The 19,544-nt window shown below is 45.9% G+C and overlaps 1 protein-coding gene across 1 annotated transcript in view; it reads left to right on the top strand.

The window, feature by feature from the left end:
* The window catches only part of EXOC4 (exocyst complex component 4), a gene marked incomplete in the record, with an annotated part of 301,972 nt that overhangs the window by 25,485 nt on the left and 256,943 nt on the right, over positions 1 to 19,544 (top strand). The window contains 3 exon segments of the mRNA XM_087722678.1: positions 5,847 to 5,931; positions 5,933 to 6,037; positions 11,939 to 12,133. Of these exon segments, the coding sequence (XP_087578804.1) occupies positions 5,847 to 5,931; positions 5,933 to 6,037; positions 11,939 to 12,133 (385 nt within the window).

The following is a 19,544-nucleotide window of genomic DNA, read 5'->3' as shown; positions in this document are numbered from 1 at the left end:
TGTTCTGCCTCAGCTCATTAATCAAAGTGAAAACTTTGATATTCAGAAGAAGGCCATGTAAATGGATCCCTCCCTGTTAAGGAAGCCAACAAATAATTCTCAGTAAAATCCTTCCAGATGTTTTGCCTGGATCAATACACAGATGTAGGAGAATGGACGAGGCCAAACTACCACTCAACTACCAAACAAACTAAAAAACCCTCATCTTCTTCTTCTTCTTCTGGCATTGACAAACTAAAAGTGTTTTTCGGAGTATAAGACGCACCTTCCCTCTTCCTAAAAGAGTGTGGAAATGTTGGTGCATCTTATACACCGAATGCAGCCATTTTTGCCCTCCCCCTGTTGGAAGTTTTGTGAAAAATGGGTGAAAAACGGGGGCGTTTTTGCCTTCCCCTGGGCCTGCTGAAGCCCGCAGAACGCTCCTGGGGGCCGGGGAAGACAAAAACTTGTTTTTCTTACTTACCTCTTCGAAATCTTGGTGTGTCTTATACACTGGTGTGTCTTATAGTCTGAAAAATATGGTATTTTATGCTGTTCATATGTTCATATACTGTAGTGCAGGGGTGTCAAGGTCTCTGGCCCAGATCCGGCCCGCAGGGTGCTTAAACCTGGTCCGCGGTGCCTCTTCTGGCCAAAACTGGCTGCAGCAGGGGGATGATGTTACCTGTTGGGTAATGAAATGTCTTCAAGAAAACAACCAAGCTCAGAAAGCACCCAGGACCCCCCTCAATTAAGCCTCAGATTCTTAACCTGGTTGTTACAATTTAGTTAACGGCCAAGCTCAGAGAGCATCAAGGACCCCACAGTTGAATCCAGAGCATGTGTTCTCTACCATTGGTGTCTTAAACTGTTTGCTTGCGTGGATGGAGCACCAAAATCTAGATCAGTGTTTCTCAACCTTGGCCACTTGAAGATGTCTGGACTTCAACTCCCAGAATTCCCCAGCCAGCATTCGCTGGCTGGGGAATTCTGGGAGTTGAAGTCCGGACATCTTCAAGTGGCCAAGGTTGAGAAACACTGATCTAGATAATGTATTGTGTTTGGGCATTGACTTTAATTATATACCCATCAGTTTGAGAAGCTCATCAGAGCTTTGATGGCTGATAGTAACTTTTAAATTCAAACGTTAGAGCAAGGCTTTCTAAACCTGGCAACCTTAAGACCTGTGGGCTTCCACTCCCAGAATTCCTCAGCCAGCAATACTGGCCCGTGCGTTAAAAGGTATTCACAAATAGATATTTTTCTGAAAGATGATTTCTAATGTGTATTATCACCATGGGATATTTGGGCTGGCAAATAAATATTGGAATGGCCAATCGTCCATGCTGCATTTTTCTCTGCTTTGCAAGGCCGATCTGCTTTTTTTAAAAAATAGCAATTATAGCAGTAGACTTATATACCGCTTCATAGGGCTTTCAGGCCTCTCTAAGCGGTTTACAGAGAGTCAGCATCTTGTGCCCCCAACAATCTGGGTCCTCATTTTACCCACCTCGGAAGGATGGAAGGCTGAGTCAACCCTGAGCCGGTGAGATTTGAACCGCTGACCTGCTGATCTAGCAGTAGCCTGCAGTGCTGCATTTAACCACTGCGCCACCTTGGCTCCTCAATTGTTAGACTTATATGCCGCTTCATAGGGCTTTTATGCTTTTGCTCTCTCTTCGAAAAAGTTTTAATATGGATAGAAACCACTGCTTGAAAAAAAAATCCTATAGTGCTTTGCCCTTGATAAAGTGTAGTTTTGGACAAGCAAGAGATATTAACTGCGGAGAAGTTTTACTGAGCATAAAAATGTGATTTCCAGCTTATTACTGTGTACACACAGGCAATCAAATATTAATGGATTATTTTGTCTTTTGTTTGCTGTATCCATTTGAATAGTTTCAGAGCAAAAGGTTTTCTTCTCCACATTTTCCCCTCCCTTTGCAAATGTTTTGTTGATTTTCTTCATGAACGTTTTAATGGAGTGCATGTTGAGATGCCCTTCGAGGATATTTCCGCGGTGTCAGCAAAAATAAGAATATTAAACATTTGTTGCCTTAATGTGAAGATTTATTATATTCAGAACGGCTTAGTTTAGATGGATTTCAGGGGAACTTTTCTTATACCGAGACAATGAAACGGAATGGGACCGAACTGATCCAAATGTAATGGTAGACTGAGAGAAGAGAGAATGTAATAGAACGAAATGAAACAGAATAGAAAGAGAGAAGATGGAAGGGAAGGGGAAGGAATGGAACAGAGAAGATGGAATGGAAGGGAAGGGAGCAGAACAGAACATAGAATTTTTTCTGTTTTTATGTTTTTAGGGAATGATGGAGGGAAGATGGAAAGTTGGAAAACAGAACATAGAATTGAATGCAATGCAATGCAAGGGAAGGGATCAGAACAGAACAGAATAGAAAGAAGAGGGAAAGGAAGGGAACAGAACAGAACAGAACAGAGAGAAGATAGAATGTAATGCCGAGGTGGCGCAGTGGTTAAATGCAACACTACAGGCTACTTCAGCTGACTGCAGTTCTGCAGTTCGGCTGTTCAAATCTCACCGGCTCAGGGTTGACTCAGCCTTCCATCCTTCCGAGGTGGGTAAAATGAGGACCCGGATTGTTGTTGGGGGCGATATGCTGACTCTGTAAACCGCTTAGAGAGGGCTGAAAGCCCTGTGAAGCGGTATATAAGTCTAACTGCTATTGCTATTGCTATAATGCAAGGGAAGGGAAGGGAGCAGAGCAGAGCAGAATAGAGAATAGACAGAATGGATTGGAAGGGAAGGGAACAGGGCCAATCACCAGGAGATCGGGAGTTCTAGTCCCAACTTAGTCATGGAAACCAGCTTGGCTCCAGGAGACTGAGAGCTGTAGTCCCACTTTAGGCCTGATGACTTTGAGCCAGTCACACACACACACTCTCTCTCAGCACACCTCACAAGTTTGCTGTTGTGGGGGAAATGGGAGGAGGGTGGAATATTAGGTACATTCACCCATCTTGAGTTAGCGATAAAAATAACGAAGGCGGAATTAGAAATAAATGACTGTGGACCGTAGCTGCGTGAACTGCTGCATTTCTAGATCGATGGGGGCCTCCAACGTCGTCCAATTTTTCTCCTTACTGGGTCAGCGTTTAGCTCACAGATTAGGGGGTTATTGGGATTGCCATTTTTTAACGCTCTTCATCGGCCCATCGATTGATCGTGACCCACCGATTGTACAAAGCCATCAAGATGGAAACAAGTCATGATTACACGGAACGACGGATTTCAGGCAGCTGAGTTTTTTCCAGTGGCTTGTCTCGTTAGGCAGGTCTGGCCTTCCGTCATCCTTAATTCTTTATTTTCGTAAAACACAATTTATCTACTGCACGTACATACCCTTCCTGTTTTGTCAGCCTGTTGTAACTCCGCCGGGCCCTTTCCCATTCATCCCGCAGCGCAGGTGCTGCTCCTGCTGCTAAAAACACCCACACCTGCAAACAAACACACACACACACAAAAAAAACACCTTGTAATTTGATTGTAATTGGTTGCCATTTCTATCTTCTCCATCTCCCCGGAATCCAAGTCTTAGCTAGACGGAACTTCAGTTGTTTTAAGCCAGTGTTTCTCAACCTTGGTGACTTTAAGTCCTGTGGACTTCAACTCCTAGAATTCCCCAGCCAGCTGTGCTGGCTGGGGAATTCTAGGAGTTGAAGTCCACAGGACTTAAAGTCACCAAGGTTGAGAAACACTGTTTTAAGCAGTCTAGAAATGAAAGCCAAATTGTACAGGGCTTGCGAGGTGCCTTCACCCTTGTGATTTTCCCTTCAGGTCCCTTGATGGATCGCTCAAACCTGTTAGAGCAGAACCTGGGAAGGAAATAGACAAAAACACTTTTCGCTTCGAAACATGGATTTTTTACGGCGAGTCAGGGGAGGTGATACGCAGAGGCATCTCGCTACTCTCCCTGATTACTCCTAAGTGGTGTAATCCTTTCTCATAGTGTGCCAGGCAGGGAAACCTGACAAGAAAGTCGCCTGAGCTAGAATGAAGGAAACACGCAGGAAAGGAAACATCCTCGATGCCAGAGTTCCAAATAGCATCCAAAATTAAATCAGAGTCCAAGGCAAAGGATTCCTCAAAGTCCCAATTGATGAAGAGAGCCATGTTGGCACATCTGGGAAAACCTGAATCTGAAAGCTTCCCGGTTTTCCCCCACCCAGTTGAAAGTTCAAGATCTTGCCCCCTCACCCGCAAGTCCATCCCATGGTGCAATCTCCCCCTGCCATGCTGGCAGTTCCACCCATCCAGTTCCGGTCAGGTGCAGAGGTGCAGAGACAAAGGATGACCTTGGCTTTCTAGAAAGAATGTTGTTATGGCTGCGTATCATCTAACTCCGTACAATCCCCTCTACCATTTTCCCACAATAGAAAATGCCTAGTAGAATAATAGAAAGTGTGGCAGGCCAAGGATCCAAAGGAAAAGATGACTGCAGGCCTGACACCTGACTTAACAACCATTCCTTTAGCGAGTGCTCAGAGTTACAACGGCACCAAAAATGAGACTTGTGACTCGTTTCTCTTACTTACAACTGTGGCCGCATCCCCATGCTCTCGTGATAAAAATTTGGGCTCTTGGCAGCCAGCATGTACAGCCAGTCCTCGACTTTATAACCATTCATTTAGTGACTGTTCAAAGTTATGACATCCCTAAAAAAGCAACTTACGACCGCTTTTCACACTTACGGCTGTTGCGTCATCCCCATGGTCATGTGATTAAAATCCAGACAGTTGGCAACTGACTCATGTTTATGACGGTGGCATCACCCCAGGGTCAAGTGATTCCCCCTTTTTGTGACCTCCCGACAAGCCAAGTCAATGGGGAAATGAGACTCACTTAATGACGGTGTTACTTACTTAACAACTGCAGGGATTCACTTAACAAACGGGGCAAGAACAATCGTAGAATGGGCCGAAATTCACTTACTTGTTTCACTTAGCAACAGAAAGTCTGGCCTCAATTGTGGTGGTAAGTCGAGGATTATCTGTTTTTATGCCGCATCCCTGGGTCATGGGATTGCCATGCGTTGTCCCATGGCGAGTTGGCTGGGCTGCAAGGTAACACAGCCCGAGTGAGTCGGCCACGGCAAGTTTATTTATTAAATTTATTTATTTATTAATTTATTTATTTATTAATTTATTTATTAAATTTATAGGCCGCCCAATCCCGCAGGGCTCTGTTGTCCTAGTCTAGGGGGTCTCACTCTCAAACTCGATTTCAGGGTTGTGTTTGACCTTGGGGTGGGGCAGGGGGCATGGCCAGCTTGATGTCACTTGTGTCGGGGGCGCCTGTGGGCCCCGAGTTCTCTGCCAAAACGGGCACCCAAGCTCTGTTTCGGCTGCGATGGCCTCCTGCAGCCCTCTGCCAGAGAAAACAGAGCTCTCTTGCCTCCAGAGGTTGTGAATGACCCAACACTGGAAGTCTTGAAGAAGATGTTGGATAGCTATTTGTCTGAAACAGTATAGGGTTTCCTGCCTAGGCAGGGGGTTGGACTAGAAGACCTCCAAGGTCCCTTCCAACTCTGCTATTGTATGTATGTAAGGGGACCGAACACAGCCCTTCCGAGCTCCATTTTTTACTGGCAGAAGCCCTGTGGGCCAGTCATTTGCTGTTTCCAGGGCAGCCCCATGGGCCAGATCTAAGCGCCCCATGGGCTGGATCTGCCCTCCCCCCCCGGGGGCTTTGTATTTGACACCCCTTTCCTAGACCTTTTGGGTGAAGCTGCCCAGAATCCCCTTGTAGACGAGGCGGGAGGTGTAACAATTTAATAAATCAATGAGATAAACACAACTGTCCTCTTTTCTCTCTCCTTCCTCAGGACATTGTCCACCAGCGACGATGTGGAGGACCGGGAGCACGAGAAGGCCCGGCTGGAGGAGGCCTACGAAAAATGCGACCGTAATTTTGGACGAGTTGATCGTTCAGCACTACACCGAACTGATGACTGCCATCTGCACCTACCAGAGCATCACGGAGCGCATCACCACTTCGCGCAACAAAATCAAGCAGGTGAAATTCAAGGCGGGAGATGTTCCCAGTGCAAGAGTGACTTTACGTAGGGTGCAAGCCCAGAATTGTTTCCCCCCCGATGTGCGTTGCCGTGTTCTTTTACTGGAAAAGCCCCCCGTGTGACGCAGGCTAGGAAAATATTTAATTGAACACGATGCGAATGGAATTCTTCCTCCTTTTTTTTTGTGTGTTGTTTTTTCAAAGTTCAGGGATAGGTGCCGAACAATATACCTGAGGTGAAATCCACGTTGTGTGTGTTTGGATGTAGATATGCGTAAGGCGGATATGGTAATGTCCTTTCCTGGGCTGGTGGGCAAATTAATTTCTTAAAAGCTAATTGAGGCTCTAGCTTACCTGGATCTCTGCTCACAGATCAGATATGTTCCTTCCGGCTGCAGAATAACACATCTTATTTTCCATTTTCCACGTTAGAATCATTCAGTACATTATAACCCCTTCCTTCCTTCCTTCCTTCCTTCCTTCCTTCCTTCCTTCCTTCCTTCCTGCCTGCCTGCCTGCCTGCCTGCCTGCCTGCCTGCCTGCCTGCCTGCCTGCCTGCCTGCCCGCCCCCCTGCCCGCCCCCCTCCCTCTTAGCAATAACCTTTAGACTTATATACTGCTTCACAGTGCTTTTCTAACCCCCTCTAAGCAGTTTTCAGAGTCAGCCTCTTGTGCCCCCAACAACCCGGGTCCTCCGGAAGGCTGAGTCAACCTTGAGCCAGTCTGTCAGTACATCTTCACTGGGTAATTAGGAAAGAAGACCACGAGACTCCATAGGTAGAAATCAAGTGTACTTTTACTAATTATAAATGATTAAAGGCATAGCGAAGCGAAGTCTGATTATTTAGGCGCGAAAGCGATTGATATATAGAATGACCCATTCCCCACCCCTTGGCATCACAGTTACAGTCCAATCATAATTCTCCCAAGTGTCAGGTGTGAGATAACTTCAAAAGGCATCACTAAGATGGAATGTCGGTGCCGTTAGTCTTGGCGGGAACCTCCTACGCATGCGTAGTCTGACAGGCAGCTGAGCTCCAGAATCTTCCTCCAGCACAATTAGTAACCCCTCCCAAATACCATGCCCTCCCTCCCTGTTTCATGGCAGTCGAAGCAGCAGCAAAGCAGAGGCTGACACAGTCAGGATTGAATTACCAGCAGCTGACAGAAATTGGCCTACAATACTGCAGTTCCACCACTGTGCCAACACGGCCCTTCCTTCCTTCCTTCCCTTCCTTCCTTCCTTCCTTCCTTCCTTCCTTCCTTCCTTCCTAAATTTACATACTGGAAGTGATTTACAGAATCAGCCTTTTGCCCCAAGAATCTGGGTTCCTCATTTTACTGATCTGGGAAGGATGGAAGGCTGAGTGAACTTTGAGCCAGTGAATGGAAGGGTCTGGGGGGAAAGGAAAGCTTCTGGCACCCCTGCACAGAAGGGCCCCTTCTCTTGGGACCCTTCCTCCTAACCCTCGTGAACTTTTCAAATCCATTTAGTATCTCCAAAAGGGAGTTTTAGGGCAGCCTGGTCCCTTCCAAGGGGAACGGTTCATTTCAGGGGTTGATGCACGAGGTTCAGCTCTGTGTGTCGAGGCAGAGACCAATTACCCAAAATTCTGGAATAAACTGTAGTCCAGGCTAACTCCGTACAATGAGGTCAGCAGCCCATGTAGAGGCCGAATGACCTGGAGGTGCTACCTTGAAATCTCCCCTGAGGATGATGGACCTTTTGGGATTTCCTCTGCCGGATTAGATTCATTCATCATGTATTGAAGGGATTTCCCTTAACCTCTTGGGAAGTGACCAATACTCAGGGCTCTCCTCTCCTCCCTCCCGCTCCCCTCTCCCTTCTATTTCTCTTCTTTCCATCTTTCTTCTTCTCTCCTCTCCCTTTCATTCTTCTTCCATCTCTTCTCTTCTCCTCTCCCTGCCCTTCCCCTCCCTCCATTCTCCTCTCCCCCTCCTTTCCTCCTCTCTAGTCCCTTCCCCTCCCTCCATTCTTCTTCTCCTCTCCCCCTCCTTTCCTCCTCTCTAGTCCCCCTCCCCCCATTCTTCTCCTCTCCCCCTCCTTTCCTCCTCTCTAGTTCCTTCCCCTCCCTCTGTTCTCCTCTCCCTTCACCCTCTCCCTCCCTATCCTCTCCTCTCCATTCTCCTAACTCCCCTCCTCTTCCCCTCCCTCCCTTTTCTCTTCCTCTTTGCTTCCATCTGTCCCTCAAACATTGGTCCCTTAAATAATCAGCCCTCCATGGCTGCACCTTCTCTATTGCTCTTTAGAAACTCTACTGGAGATTTTTTCTTTCTTTTGCATGTATTAAATTCAGGGTCCTTTGCCTGCGTCCTTGAGGCAAAAATTGGAAAGGGGAGGGATGGGCTGGAAAGCAGCTCGGATGGTTTTTTTTTTCAACCTCTAGGTTATTTTTTTCTCCTTCAGAATTATCCTTTGCTTGATCCACCAAAGGTCATTGAGAGTTATCAGTCTTTTCTTGCATTATTAATCCTCCCATCAGCCTGCAGAAAGAGAGAGAGAGAGAGAGAGAGACTCATACGGCATCTATATGTGAGTGCGCTTGAATGACAGAGTGAGCGACTGTATCGGTCAAGATTGAAAGCCCGGCCTCTGTCTCCACAGTATAATCCATCTCTACTTTTTTAAAATTCTAGAATCAGGAAAAGAAAAAAGGGAAATCACCAGTAAGCAGATGTGACGAAATATTGGCATACTTCAGATTGCAAATTAATATGGGGTGTGTGGCTTTTTCCTGCAGAGGAATCAGCATTTTTAGCCAAGGCTAATCGTTTTTGCTCTTGATTTATTAAGCCTTAATATCTAATTAAAACTCAAGCTACAAGGGACAAGTTTCCAGATGGCAATTGGAAGGAAAAAAAAAAACCTTCCTACCAATCTGAGCATCTTAGTAGTGGGACCAGTTGGCTTAAGCAGACTGGGATTTTTTTGGTTCGTTTGTTTCCCTTGGTTGGATGTGTTCACAGGCATTGGTCAGAAATTTACTTCTGTGTAAAGTTCCTTAGTGAAGGAGTGGAATGTCTGCCAGTGTGAACTGAGGTAACGGAATGTGAGGGAAAAACTGGCAGTTGGAACAGAGTTCTTTTCAGGTGGGGAGGGAGAGTAGAACTCCTTAGCATCAGAGCATGTTAATTACTGTATAAGAAATACTAATGATCTGATGGTCATTTTGAAAAATCCTTTCTTAGTGAGCTCCTAGAAGCCAAGAGGAACATATGTGCCAAATTTCAAGTTTGTAGGCTTTATGGTTCTGGAGATTTGGTGATGACTAGGTGGTATTATATACATACATACATATACATATACGTTCTGACTCCCCTTCTCCGTCCAGGAACGAAAGCCGAAACCAACGTAAATGAGAAGGTTTCTTTTAATCAGTCCAGACTTTAGTTGGCTGCAAGCCACATTACCAAAGAGGTAAGCACTCTGGCAGCAAGTCCTACAAAACTTGGCAGCAATGCAAACAAACTCTGGCAGCAATCCAGCCTGCCAAATTTGTTTCTTGTTAGACCTTAACGTTAACTTCTGCAGAAAGGCGTGGCACAAGCAGTCTCTTTTATAATCAGGAGAGGATCTTAATGAACATCAGCTGAGCGTAATCACCTCCTGTAATTATGCAGTTGTTCTTGACTCCGAGTAGCCCTTCGACGGCGTGCATCCCGGAACAACTCACAGGTGTTTTCGGGATCACTCATTCTTGTCTCCTCCTCACTGATCTAAGGCTCAGGCGCCACCTGGTGGCCAACCAGTCTTTCCGCGCCCTGCTCAGAGTCGGAACCTTGTCCAGGGTCCTCCACCTCCTTCCAGAGCCGACTCATAAGACCCCTCACTGTCGGAGTCTGGCGGCAGCTCCAACGGCTCCTGCCGGGCCACAACACATATACACATACACACAAACACACACACACATTCATTAAATTTATATGCCACCCATCTCACTACCCATAGCAACTCGATGCAATAAATCCATAATAAAGTGCTTTCTCAATTTCCCTCCCTCTGAAAAGCTGTTGGGTATGTCTTATGGGATAGCATTACCTTTCTGGGCTCTGGAGCTATTGTGGTTGTGTAATAATTTCGGATCTTGTCACAGGTAAGGAAATTCTCTTGAGTTTTCGCTACCTTTCCGTGCTTTTGCAAGCACTCACAGCAGCAACACGGAAGTAGACACAAGATCAGTTGTTTTTCTTTTTAGGGAAAAAAACCCCCCACATGTTTTTGAATATTAGACATCTCTGGATTTGTGTTTCAAGCTTTTTATGTTTCGCCAGTGATAACAACCTCACCAGGGAGGTGTTGCCTGTCTGCAGTTCCGCTGCTTAAAAAGTAGTTGGGGGGGGGGGAAACTAGGCAATTTGTATTCGAGACAAAACAACGGTGAGAAAAGCCGTTGCCACTTTGCGCATTGCCTTCTTTTTAAATGACATGAGAGGTGTGCGATGCAGTCCAGCTAAAATTAACAGGATAGATTTGGAGTGACTTAGAGCGTGCGCTCACATTGGTACCGGACCGGTAGCAAAGGTAAGTGGATTTCACCCCTGCTCTCAACCCCAAACAATCAGTCACGTGGCCCAATCAAAGCAGCATCTGCCGGTCTGGTGACATCACTCCTCCTTCCTCTGTCCAGTGTGAGAATGTCCTTGGTTCTCAAGAGAAAGTATTTTGTTTTGACTACACAGCTCCAGGTATCTCTAATCCCCCCCTCCCTATCCCTCAGCTCCATTGTGGCAGCACTAAAGCTCCAAAATGGCTTCGGCCAGGCCAGCTTCAGGGTTGACACCTTGTTTCCTCTTGAGTCTGGGTGTCACTGTGTTGACTGCATAAGCCCCCCTCCTCAAGGCTCCTGGAATAGAGGTAGTGTCGACATGTGACCGCAATAGATCCCAAAACTCCCGAGGATTAAGTGGTTACATGAGCGTTGTCCCATTTAATGACCTTTCCTGTCGTTTTTAAGTGAATCCCTGAGGCTGTTAAGTTAGTAACGCAGTTGTTAAGTGGATCAGGCTTCCCCCATTGACCTTGCAAAAGGGGATCACGTGACCCCGGGGGGACACTGTGACCTCATAAATGTGAGCCAGTTACCAAGCATCTGAATGTTGATCACGTGACCCAGTGGTCGTTTGTTTGGGAAACAGTCAGTGCCGTCATAACAGGCATTAAACCAGGAGGTTGTAAGTCGAGGAGTACCTGCCCTTTGATTTGAGCGAGTCACAGTGGTGGGTTGCAGGCGGTACGCCCCGGTATACGTGCATACCGGTGCCTGCCGGAAGCAGCCGCCGCCATACCGGAACGTTGCTTTGGAGGGCCCGCTCGCCCACCCTCGTTCCTTACCTGTATTTCAAGGAAATGGGACACCTGAGCATGCAGCGTATGGCGCCTGCGCAACGCTCCGCCGAGCAGCTGGAGCGTCGCAGGCGGTGAGTGCACATGAGTGCGCAGCGCGTGTGCCCATGTACTTGTACTTGTACTTGACGCCTCTTCACCCAACGTGGGTATAGGCGACTTCCATGGAAATTTGACGCCACTGTTTTCGGTCCTGGGCTAGGGTTGTCAGGTGGTGCAGCCAGTCGCTATACGGCGATCCATGGAAGCTGTTTCGGCTGGATATGCCCAAGGGGGCGCCAGTCCCAAGGGTCGACAGAGCCCGATTGGTGGGAACGGGGGGCACCACGTGAAGGCCGGGTTGTCGTTTGATAGCTGAGAGGCTTTGCAATAAGCGTTGCAATGTATATTTTGCGCATCAGCTATCCTTGCCCGCCCAAGGTGCACGCCCAGCTCCCATTGCAGCCTACCGGTTGCAACGGGAGCCCAAACACACAACTGGCGCGTCGGCTCCTTCCTGGCTCTGGGACTCACCTTGTGGCTTCCCCTCCTTGCAGGTGAAGGAGAACCTGGTTTCCTGCAAAATGCTCCTGCATTGCAAGCGGGATGAGCTGCGCAAGCTGTGGATTGAAGGGATCGAGCACAAGCACGTCCTGAATCTGCTGGACGAGATCGAGACCATCAAGCAGGTGCCGCAGAAGCTGCAGCAGTACACGGCCAGCAAGCACTACCTGATCGCCACCGATATGCTGGTAAGCGGCGAACCGGCCCGCTCTCGAGACGGGCAGCTGTCGCCTTCCTGTCCGCTAGAGATCTATCTTATCTATCTGGAGCGGAGTAATTGCCTCTTGCCGTTGCCCGATTTCTCTGTTCTCTCCCCCTGCCTCTTTGGGGCTCGCCTGTCACTCACTCCTCCTTTTTTTTTAAAAAAAAAAAAGTCTTCACTCTATTAACCTCTCTGGATGCTTTCGAAGCGCCAAAGACTTTGACCCGCTGTCTTTAACCTCCAATCGCTGTCCTCTCCTATCTCGCCGGTTGTTTCCCACGTTTTTGTGTCTCTTCCTTTTCTCTCTCCAACACCTCATTTCTTCACCCCCCAGGAACCCTTCAGCTGTCTGGTCTGGGTTCTCGGCGTCTTTTTTTTCCTGTTTTGTTTTTAACAGCTCGGGCAGTGTCCTTTAAAAAAAAAATAGCTTTCTCTGTGCCGTGTGTTATTTCTTTTTTTTAAATTTCATTTTGGAGCAGCCCTTACGACGGAGACATCGGCCTCGTCTTAGTACTGCTCTCTTGTAGCTTCCTACCTGTGTCTCGAAGTTCCGGGCCTTTAAATATTGGCTGGGTGTCTTTCTATATGAGAGATCCTTGATGCTCTCTGATGGTTTCCCGATAGACATTTCATCGCCCAAATAGTAACATCATCAGTGTTAGAAGGGAGGGGGGTTTGCAGAGAAGAAGAAGAAGTTGGAGGAGGAGGAGGAAGAGATCTATGGGGTCCTTGATGCTCTCTGAGCTTGGTGGTTTCCTGGTAGACATTTCATGACCCAACTAGGGAACATCATCAGTGCTAGAAGGGAGTGGGGGTTATAGAGGAGAAGGAGGAGGATGACGATTGCAGAGTACTTGGTGCTCTCTGAGCTTGATGGTTTTCATGCAGATGTTTCATGACACAACTAGGTAACATCATCTGTGCTCGAAGGGAGTGGGGTTTGTGAAGAGGGAGAAAGAGGACTGTAGGGTCAGCAATTTGGCAGTTCGAATCTCACCAGGCTCAAGGTTGACTCAGCCTTCCGTCCTTCCGAGGTGGGTCAAGTGAGGACCCAGATTGTTGGGGAGCAAGAGGCTTAGAGAGGGCTGCAAAGCAATGTGAAGTGGTATATAAGTCTGTGCTATCAATATTCCTCCTCCTCCCCTCAACAAACCCCATCCCCTTCAAGACTGATGATGTTCTGTAGTTGGATCAGGGAATGTCAGAGAGCAACAAGGACCCAACAGTCGTCATCTTCCTCCTCCTCCTCCTGTCCCCCCCCTCAAACAAACCCCAATCCTTGATGCCCTCAACAACCAAAGTGAGGTCACAGAGCAGCAAGGACCCACAGTTGTTGTTATCTTCTTCGTCCTTTCCCCGCTCCCTCCACAAACCCCGCTCCCTTCTAGACTGATGATGCTCCCTAGTTGGGTCATGAAACATCTGCAAGGAAACCACCAAGCTCAGGGAGCACCAAGGACCCTTCATCTCATCCCCGAGCTACAAAGATTCCCTTTGATTGAAACTTTGCTTAAGAGCTCTTGCGAATCCTGTGCGAAGAGAAGAGTCCCTTTTGGGGGGGGGGGGTTCCGCAATCCCCTTTCCTTTTAAATCCTCCCTGTGGTCGATGATCTAGGAGGCAGCTCTTTTAAGTTCAACCTTCTTAAGCCTCTCTCTCTCTCTGGCTTCATATCAGAATGAAGCCGTAATTGGGTTCCTGCTTCTGGGTGACTCTATTGTTTTTCATTGTCTCATCTGTATAAAATCATTATTAAACTGTCAGGGGTGCATAATGCGGGGGTTTTTTTTTTGTGTGTGGATCTCCCTGTTCTTTGTCCTCAAGGCAAACAGCTGTTGGCTTATCAAAAGGCCCAAAATGATTCCACCAAGGCGGGCGATCCGTCTCTTGAGAAATGGGAGAACTGATAAATATTGTTGCCTGTAGCTTTGTGATAGGTGCCGTTGAAATTAGACCTTTGCAGTCATTGTGTGCCTCCATGCAAACACGTTAATGGCATAATTCCTGGAGCTGCCTCGCATTTCTGCAGTCTCTCCTTTGTATTCCACTCACATTAATTGAAGTAATTTTGCCACTGAAGCGTGTTTCCAACCTCTGCATTTAAATTGAAATTTTAATTCCCCCATTGTTTGGCCAAGACGTCTGAAGATGGCTTGTTACAGGTTTCATTATCACTCAAAACACTCCAGCTGCTTCTAATGTGCAATGATTAATTCTGGGAAGACTTATTAATGTAAGGAAGGAAACCTCCCCCCCCCCCCCCCCAAGAAGCCGGAGCAAAGAAGCAAAGGCATCTTGGCAGCGCCTGTGATTTGTAGGAAGCTAGGTGAAGAAAAATGCGTGTTTGTAGCCGGCTGCCTCAGGGACCTGCTTAAAATTTGCAAAAAAGGAGCTTTCCAAGTTATCAGGACGACACCCTGTGTCAGTGTTTCAGGCCTAAATTCAGGAACAGTGATTTGGAAGGCTGCCCTAATTGCTACTCATGTGCAAGACGACGGCGTGTCCTGATAGCCAGTGTAACAAACAAATAAGTTGTGTTACTTACAATATTGGAAGAAAAAAAGATTATGGATTGTAGGAGATGACCAAAGGAGGGGTTAAACATACCATAATTCAGGAGTCCCTGTGCGCCCATAAGAGATCTTGAGTGCCTTTCTTATCTCCCGCTCATTTCCCTTGTCTGTTAGTTGGCCAGATTCTTGTAGAGAGCTATACTTGCAATAAACCTTTAGACTCACTTGAACTGCCTGAATCTCCTGATTTCTCCAGCGCTTGACATTAATCTGACCAAGTAGCTGGTCAAGGGAAATGAATGGGAGATAAGTAAGGTGTTCAAGGTGGGCTGGGCTTAGGTCTCTTGTGGGTTGGAAGGGACTTGTGTGGGCCTTATCTGCTGCATACACAGATGTGCCCCACTCTCCGGAACCTAGAAGATAATGTGCTGCTTTTTGTGTTGAAGACCACGTAGAGCAGAGGTGTCAAACTCAAGGCCCATGGACTGAATCCTGCCCGCGAGGTGCTTAGATCTGGCCTGCGGGGCCGCCTTGGAAACAGTGAAGGACCGGCCCGCGGTGCCTCTACCAGCAAAAATGGACCTCAGGAGGGCCGCATGTGACCCTCCCTGGGTCCGTTTTTGGCTGTGACGGCCTCCTGCAGCCCTCTACCAGTGAAAACCTAATGGCAAGAAATGTCATAAAATGGAGTGAAACTCACTTAATAAACTTCTCATTTAGGAATGTAAATTTTGGGCTCAATTGTGATTGTAAGTCGAGGACTACCTGTAAAGAGATAGATAGGTAGGTGGGTGGGTGGGTGGGTGGGTGGATGGATGGATGGATAGATAGATAGATATCCACATGACTATATTATTATATAATCTATCTATCTATCTATCTATCTATCTATCTATCTATCTATCTATCTATCTATCTATCTATCTATCTATCTATCTATCTATCCTATCTGTCTATCTATCTATCTTTCTATCTATCTATCTATCTGTTTGTCTGTCTGTCTGTCTGTCTCTATCTATCTATCTATCTATCTATCTATCTATCTATCTATCTATCTATCTATCTATCATCTACCTACCTACCTACCTACCTACCTACCTACCTACCTACCTACCTACCTACCTACCTACCTATCCAGCTACCTATCCAGCTATCTATTTATTCTGTCTGTCTGTCTGTCTGTCTGTCTGTCTGTCTGTCTGTCTGTCTGTCTATCTATCTATCTATCTATCTATCTATCTATCTATCTATCTATCTATCCATCAATCAAAAGCCATCTGGCTTTATATGGGATGAATCACATATATATATTTCATATCTCTGCAGGTTATCCTAACGATTATCTAGCAATGTATGCTTTGCAAATATTTATTTACATGTACTCAGGGCCTTAGAACAATTGCATTATTGCTACAGAGAGTTACTGTTGCTGGGAATGTGGCTTGAGATTTTACCCAAAGTCTTCTCGACTATACATTAAAGAGTAGAGGAGGAAAAAGCAGGCACAGACCCCTATCAGCTGCAACCAGCCTGGGGTTTCAAAAACTAACACGAGATGCCTCCCCCTGTACGAGATCCCACTGCAATCTGAGCACTGTATACTTCAAGAAGCATATCGCACAATTTCAAAGAATTAAAAGAACACCGAACAAGCACACGATTTTAACGCAGATTTTCTAGCAATAAGTAGGGTGTTTTTTTGTCTCCTGTCTGTGGCACGTGTACATTCCATAGAAAGTATTTATTGCCAATTGGCATTCATTTGGGGCCAGAAAACACTTGATTACGTTGAGACAGATAATTCAGAAACAATAATTACTCTAACGATCTAATAATTCCCCAGCGTCTGTGGAGCAAAGTGGCAAAGAGAATTAAACCTTGCATTGCCCCAGTTCTGCGCAATGTTTGTTGTTACAGCAGAAAAATTTGATTTCTCGGTGTGAGAGTCTGTCTATTCCTTGGATATACAGGAATCTATATATATAAAAGGTAAATACCACTCACTCGTCACAAAATCTCCAGAACCATAAAGCCTACAAACTTTAAATTTGGCACATATGTTCCTCTTGGCTTCTAGGTGCTCGCTAAGAAAAGATTTTTCAAAATGACCATCAGATCATTAGTATCTTTTTATACAGTATTATATTAACACGCTCCAATGCTAAGGAGTTCTACTCTCCCTCCCCACCTGAAAAGAACTCTGTTCCAACTGCTGGTTTCCTTATATTAACACACTCTAATGCTGCCCCTTCACTAGACCAAGCGTGGACGTGGGCATGGCCAGTGTGTGACTCATCTGGCCTGTGGGTTGGGAGTTTAGACATTCTACTCGCCCTCCCCACCTGAAAAGAACCCTGCTCCAACTGCCAGTTGCCTTATATTAACACGCTCTGATGCTAAGGAGTTACACATTCTACATTAAGTTTCAAGCTTTAAGTATCAAGCCCGCTCACATAGTTTCGTAGCGAAGCACAGGTATCCAGCTAGTATTCTATAAACGGCTTATAACAATTTTTCACGCTTAACCACCATTGAGGTATCCTTAGGGTGGGTGGATGACGTGATCAAAATGTGGACACTTGGCAAAGTGTATTAAAATACGTTTTTATGTAGGTATGTAGATACAGCCATTCCTCGACTTAAAGCTATTCATTTAGTGACCGTTCAAAGTTACAACCGCACTGAAAAAATGACTTACATCCAGGCCTTGCCCTTACAACCAATGCAATGTCCCCCAGGTCACATGACCCAAATTATAATTCCCCAGCATCCGGCCCGTATTTACAATGGTTGCAGCACCCCCGAGGATCCTGTGGTCACCCGTTACGACCTTCCCAGAGAGCCAAGTCAATGGGGAGAGCATGATTTGCTTAACAGCCACAGGATTCACTGAACGACGGCAGTGGTTTACTTAACGGTGGGGAAAAGGTTGTAAAATTGGGCATGACTCACGTTGCCTCTGCCTTGTTGAGCCACGGAGCTTCTGGCCTCAATTGTCGTAAGTCGCAAGAGGATTATCAAGGTTAACGTTGCCCTAATGTGTTGTGGCTTTCCGACATCTGTTAAAGACCTTCGTGGTCCTTTTCAGCCCGAGGATTCTAGGTTTCTAAGATTCTGTGGGCATAATAGGAGATCAAATCAAGAATGTGTTATCTTTCCCTCTCCCTCTCTCTCTTTCTAGATACAGTGTGTGTGTGTGTACTTACACACACACACATAGATAGACCAATATAGATGTGTAGATGGATGGAGGCATGAGAGAGATGATAGATAGATAGATAGATAGATAGATAGATAGATAGATAGATAGAGATAGAGATAGCTACATAATACAATGCAATACAATACAATACAATACAATACAATACAATACAATACAATACAATAGAGAGTTGGAAGGTACCTTGGAGGTCTTCTAGTCCAACCCCTCTGACTAACAGGAAATTCCTCCTCAGTTCTAAGTTGCTTCTCTCCCTGATTAGTTTTCCCCCATTGCTTCTTGTTCTGCCCTCAGGTGCTTTGGAGAATAGTTTGACTCCCTCTTCTTTGGGGCAACCCCTGAGATATTGGAACACTGCTATAGAGATAGATAGAGATAGATAGAGATAGATAGAGATAGATAGAGATAGATAGAGATAGATAGAGATAGATAGATAGATAGAGATAGATATAAATAAATAAATATAGATATAGATAGATGATAGATATATAGATGATAGAGATAGATAGATAGATAGATAGATAGATAGATAGATAGATAGATAGATAGATGATAGATAGATATAAATAGGTAGATAGATGATAGAAAGATGATAGATAGCTATAAATAGATAGAGATAGATAGAGATAGATGATAGATAGATGACAGATAGATACAAATAGATAGATAGATGATAGATAGATGACAGATAGATAGATAGATAGATAGAAAGAAAGAAAGAAAGAAAGAAAGAAAGGTGGGAGATAGAAGGCAGACGGAGAGACAGACAGACATGATAGATAGCTGGATATACTAGATTATGTAGCTAGAGAGAAGGGTGGAAAGAGATATATTCACCCTTCTGAACCTCCCATCTGCCTGAAAGAGGGACTCTGCTTGGTATACAATAAAATATCAAAATATAAAACCATATATACAAATTAAAACGTTGAAAGCTTCTAAAAATGTATAATTAATTTTTTAAAATAAAAAAATTAATAACTACTAGTGGAATCCTTTTTGTGTTATTTTTCTTCAGTAGTTATCATGCCCACTCTGGATACACATTGCTTCGAGTTGCCTCCCCCCCGTGTCGGGAGGCTACCCCCAAAATCGATCCAGGCTTTGTCCTTCTATAAATTTGTCACCGGAGTTGAGTAAAAATCCGTCCCTTTGACGCCGCACCGAAGACCCTCACCGCAACCCTTTCCCAAACACGATTCCGCCTCCTTCAATCAAAGGCCATAAATGTCTCATCTGGAAAAAAGCGAAAAGAGGGGGGGGGAAGCGGTCGCCTATTTTAATCTGACGGTCTGGCCTTGATAAATATCCGACCTTTGCCACACGGGGCTTATTCATAAATAAGAGTTACATTACCCATCAGCACCCATGTCTAGATTTAGTATCGGTCCTGATGCCTGGGTCGAAGGGAAGAAGAGATATGGGGCACCTGGGCCTTGGGCGAAAGGATGGCTGCATACATTTGCCCATAAAAAGAAAGGGGTCAAGGTTTGGGGTCAGGAGGAGACCCACAACTGCGCAGAGACTTCAGCGAATATCATTTGATATTTTTTCGAAGCCATCCTGCGGAAGGAGAGCTGATGCCTTCCTCTTCATATTTGAGGGCTATTGGAAGGGAGTTAGTCCAGTCTCCTGGCCCAGGGGTCAGGTTAGAAGCCAAGGACAG

Source organism: Thamnophis sirtalis, unplaced genomic scaffold (genome assembly GCF_051295495.1).
Source record: "Thamnophis sirtalis isolate CommonGarterSnake01/CBP01778 unplaced genomic scaffold, rThaSir2_p1.2 scaffold_9, whole genome shotgun sequence".
NCBI lineage: Eukaryota > Metazoa > Chordata > Lepidosauria > Squamata > Natricidae > Thamnophis > Thamnophis sirtalis.
Note: the sequence above shows the minus strand (reverse complement) of the source record. Positions and strands in the feature narration are given on the sequence as shown.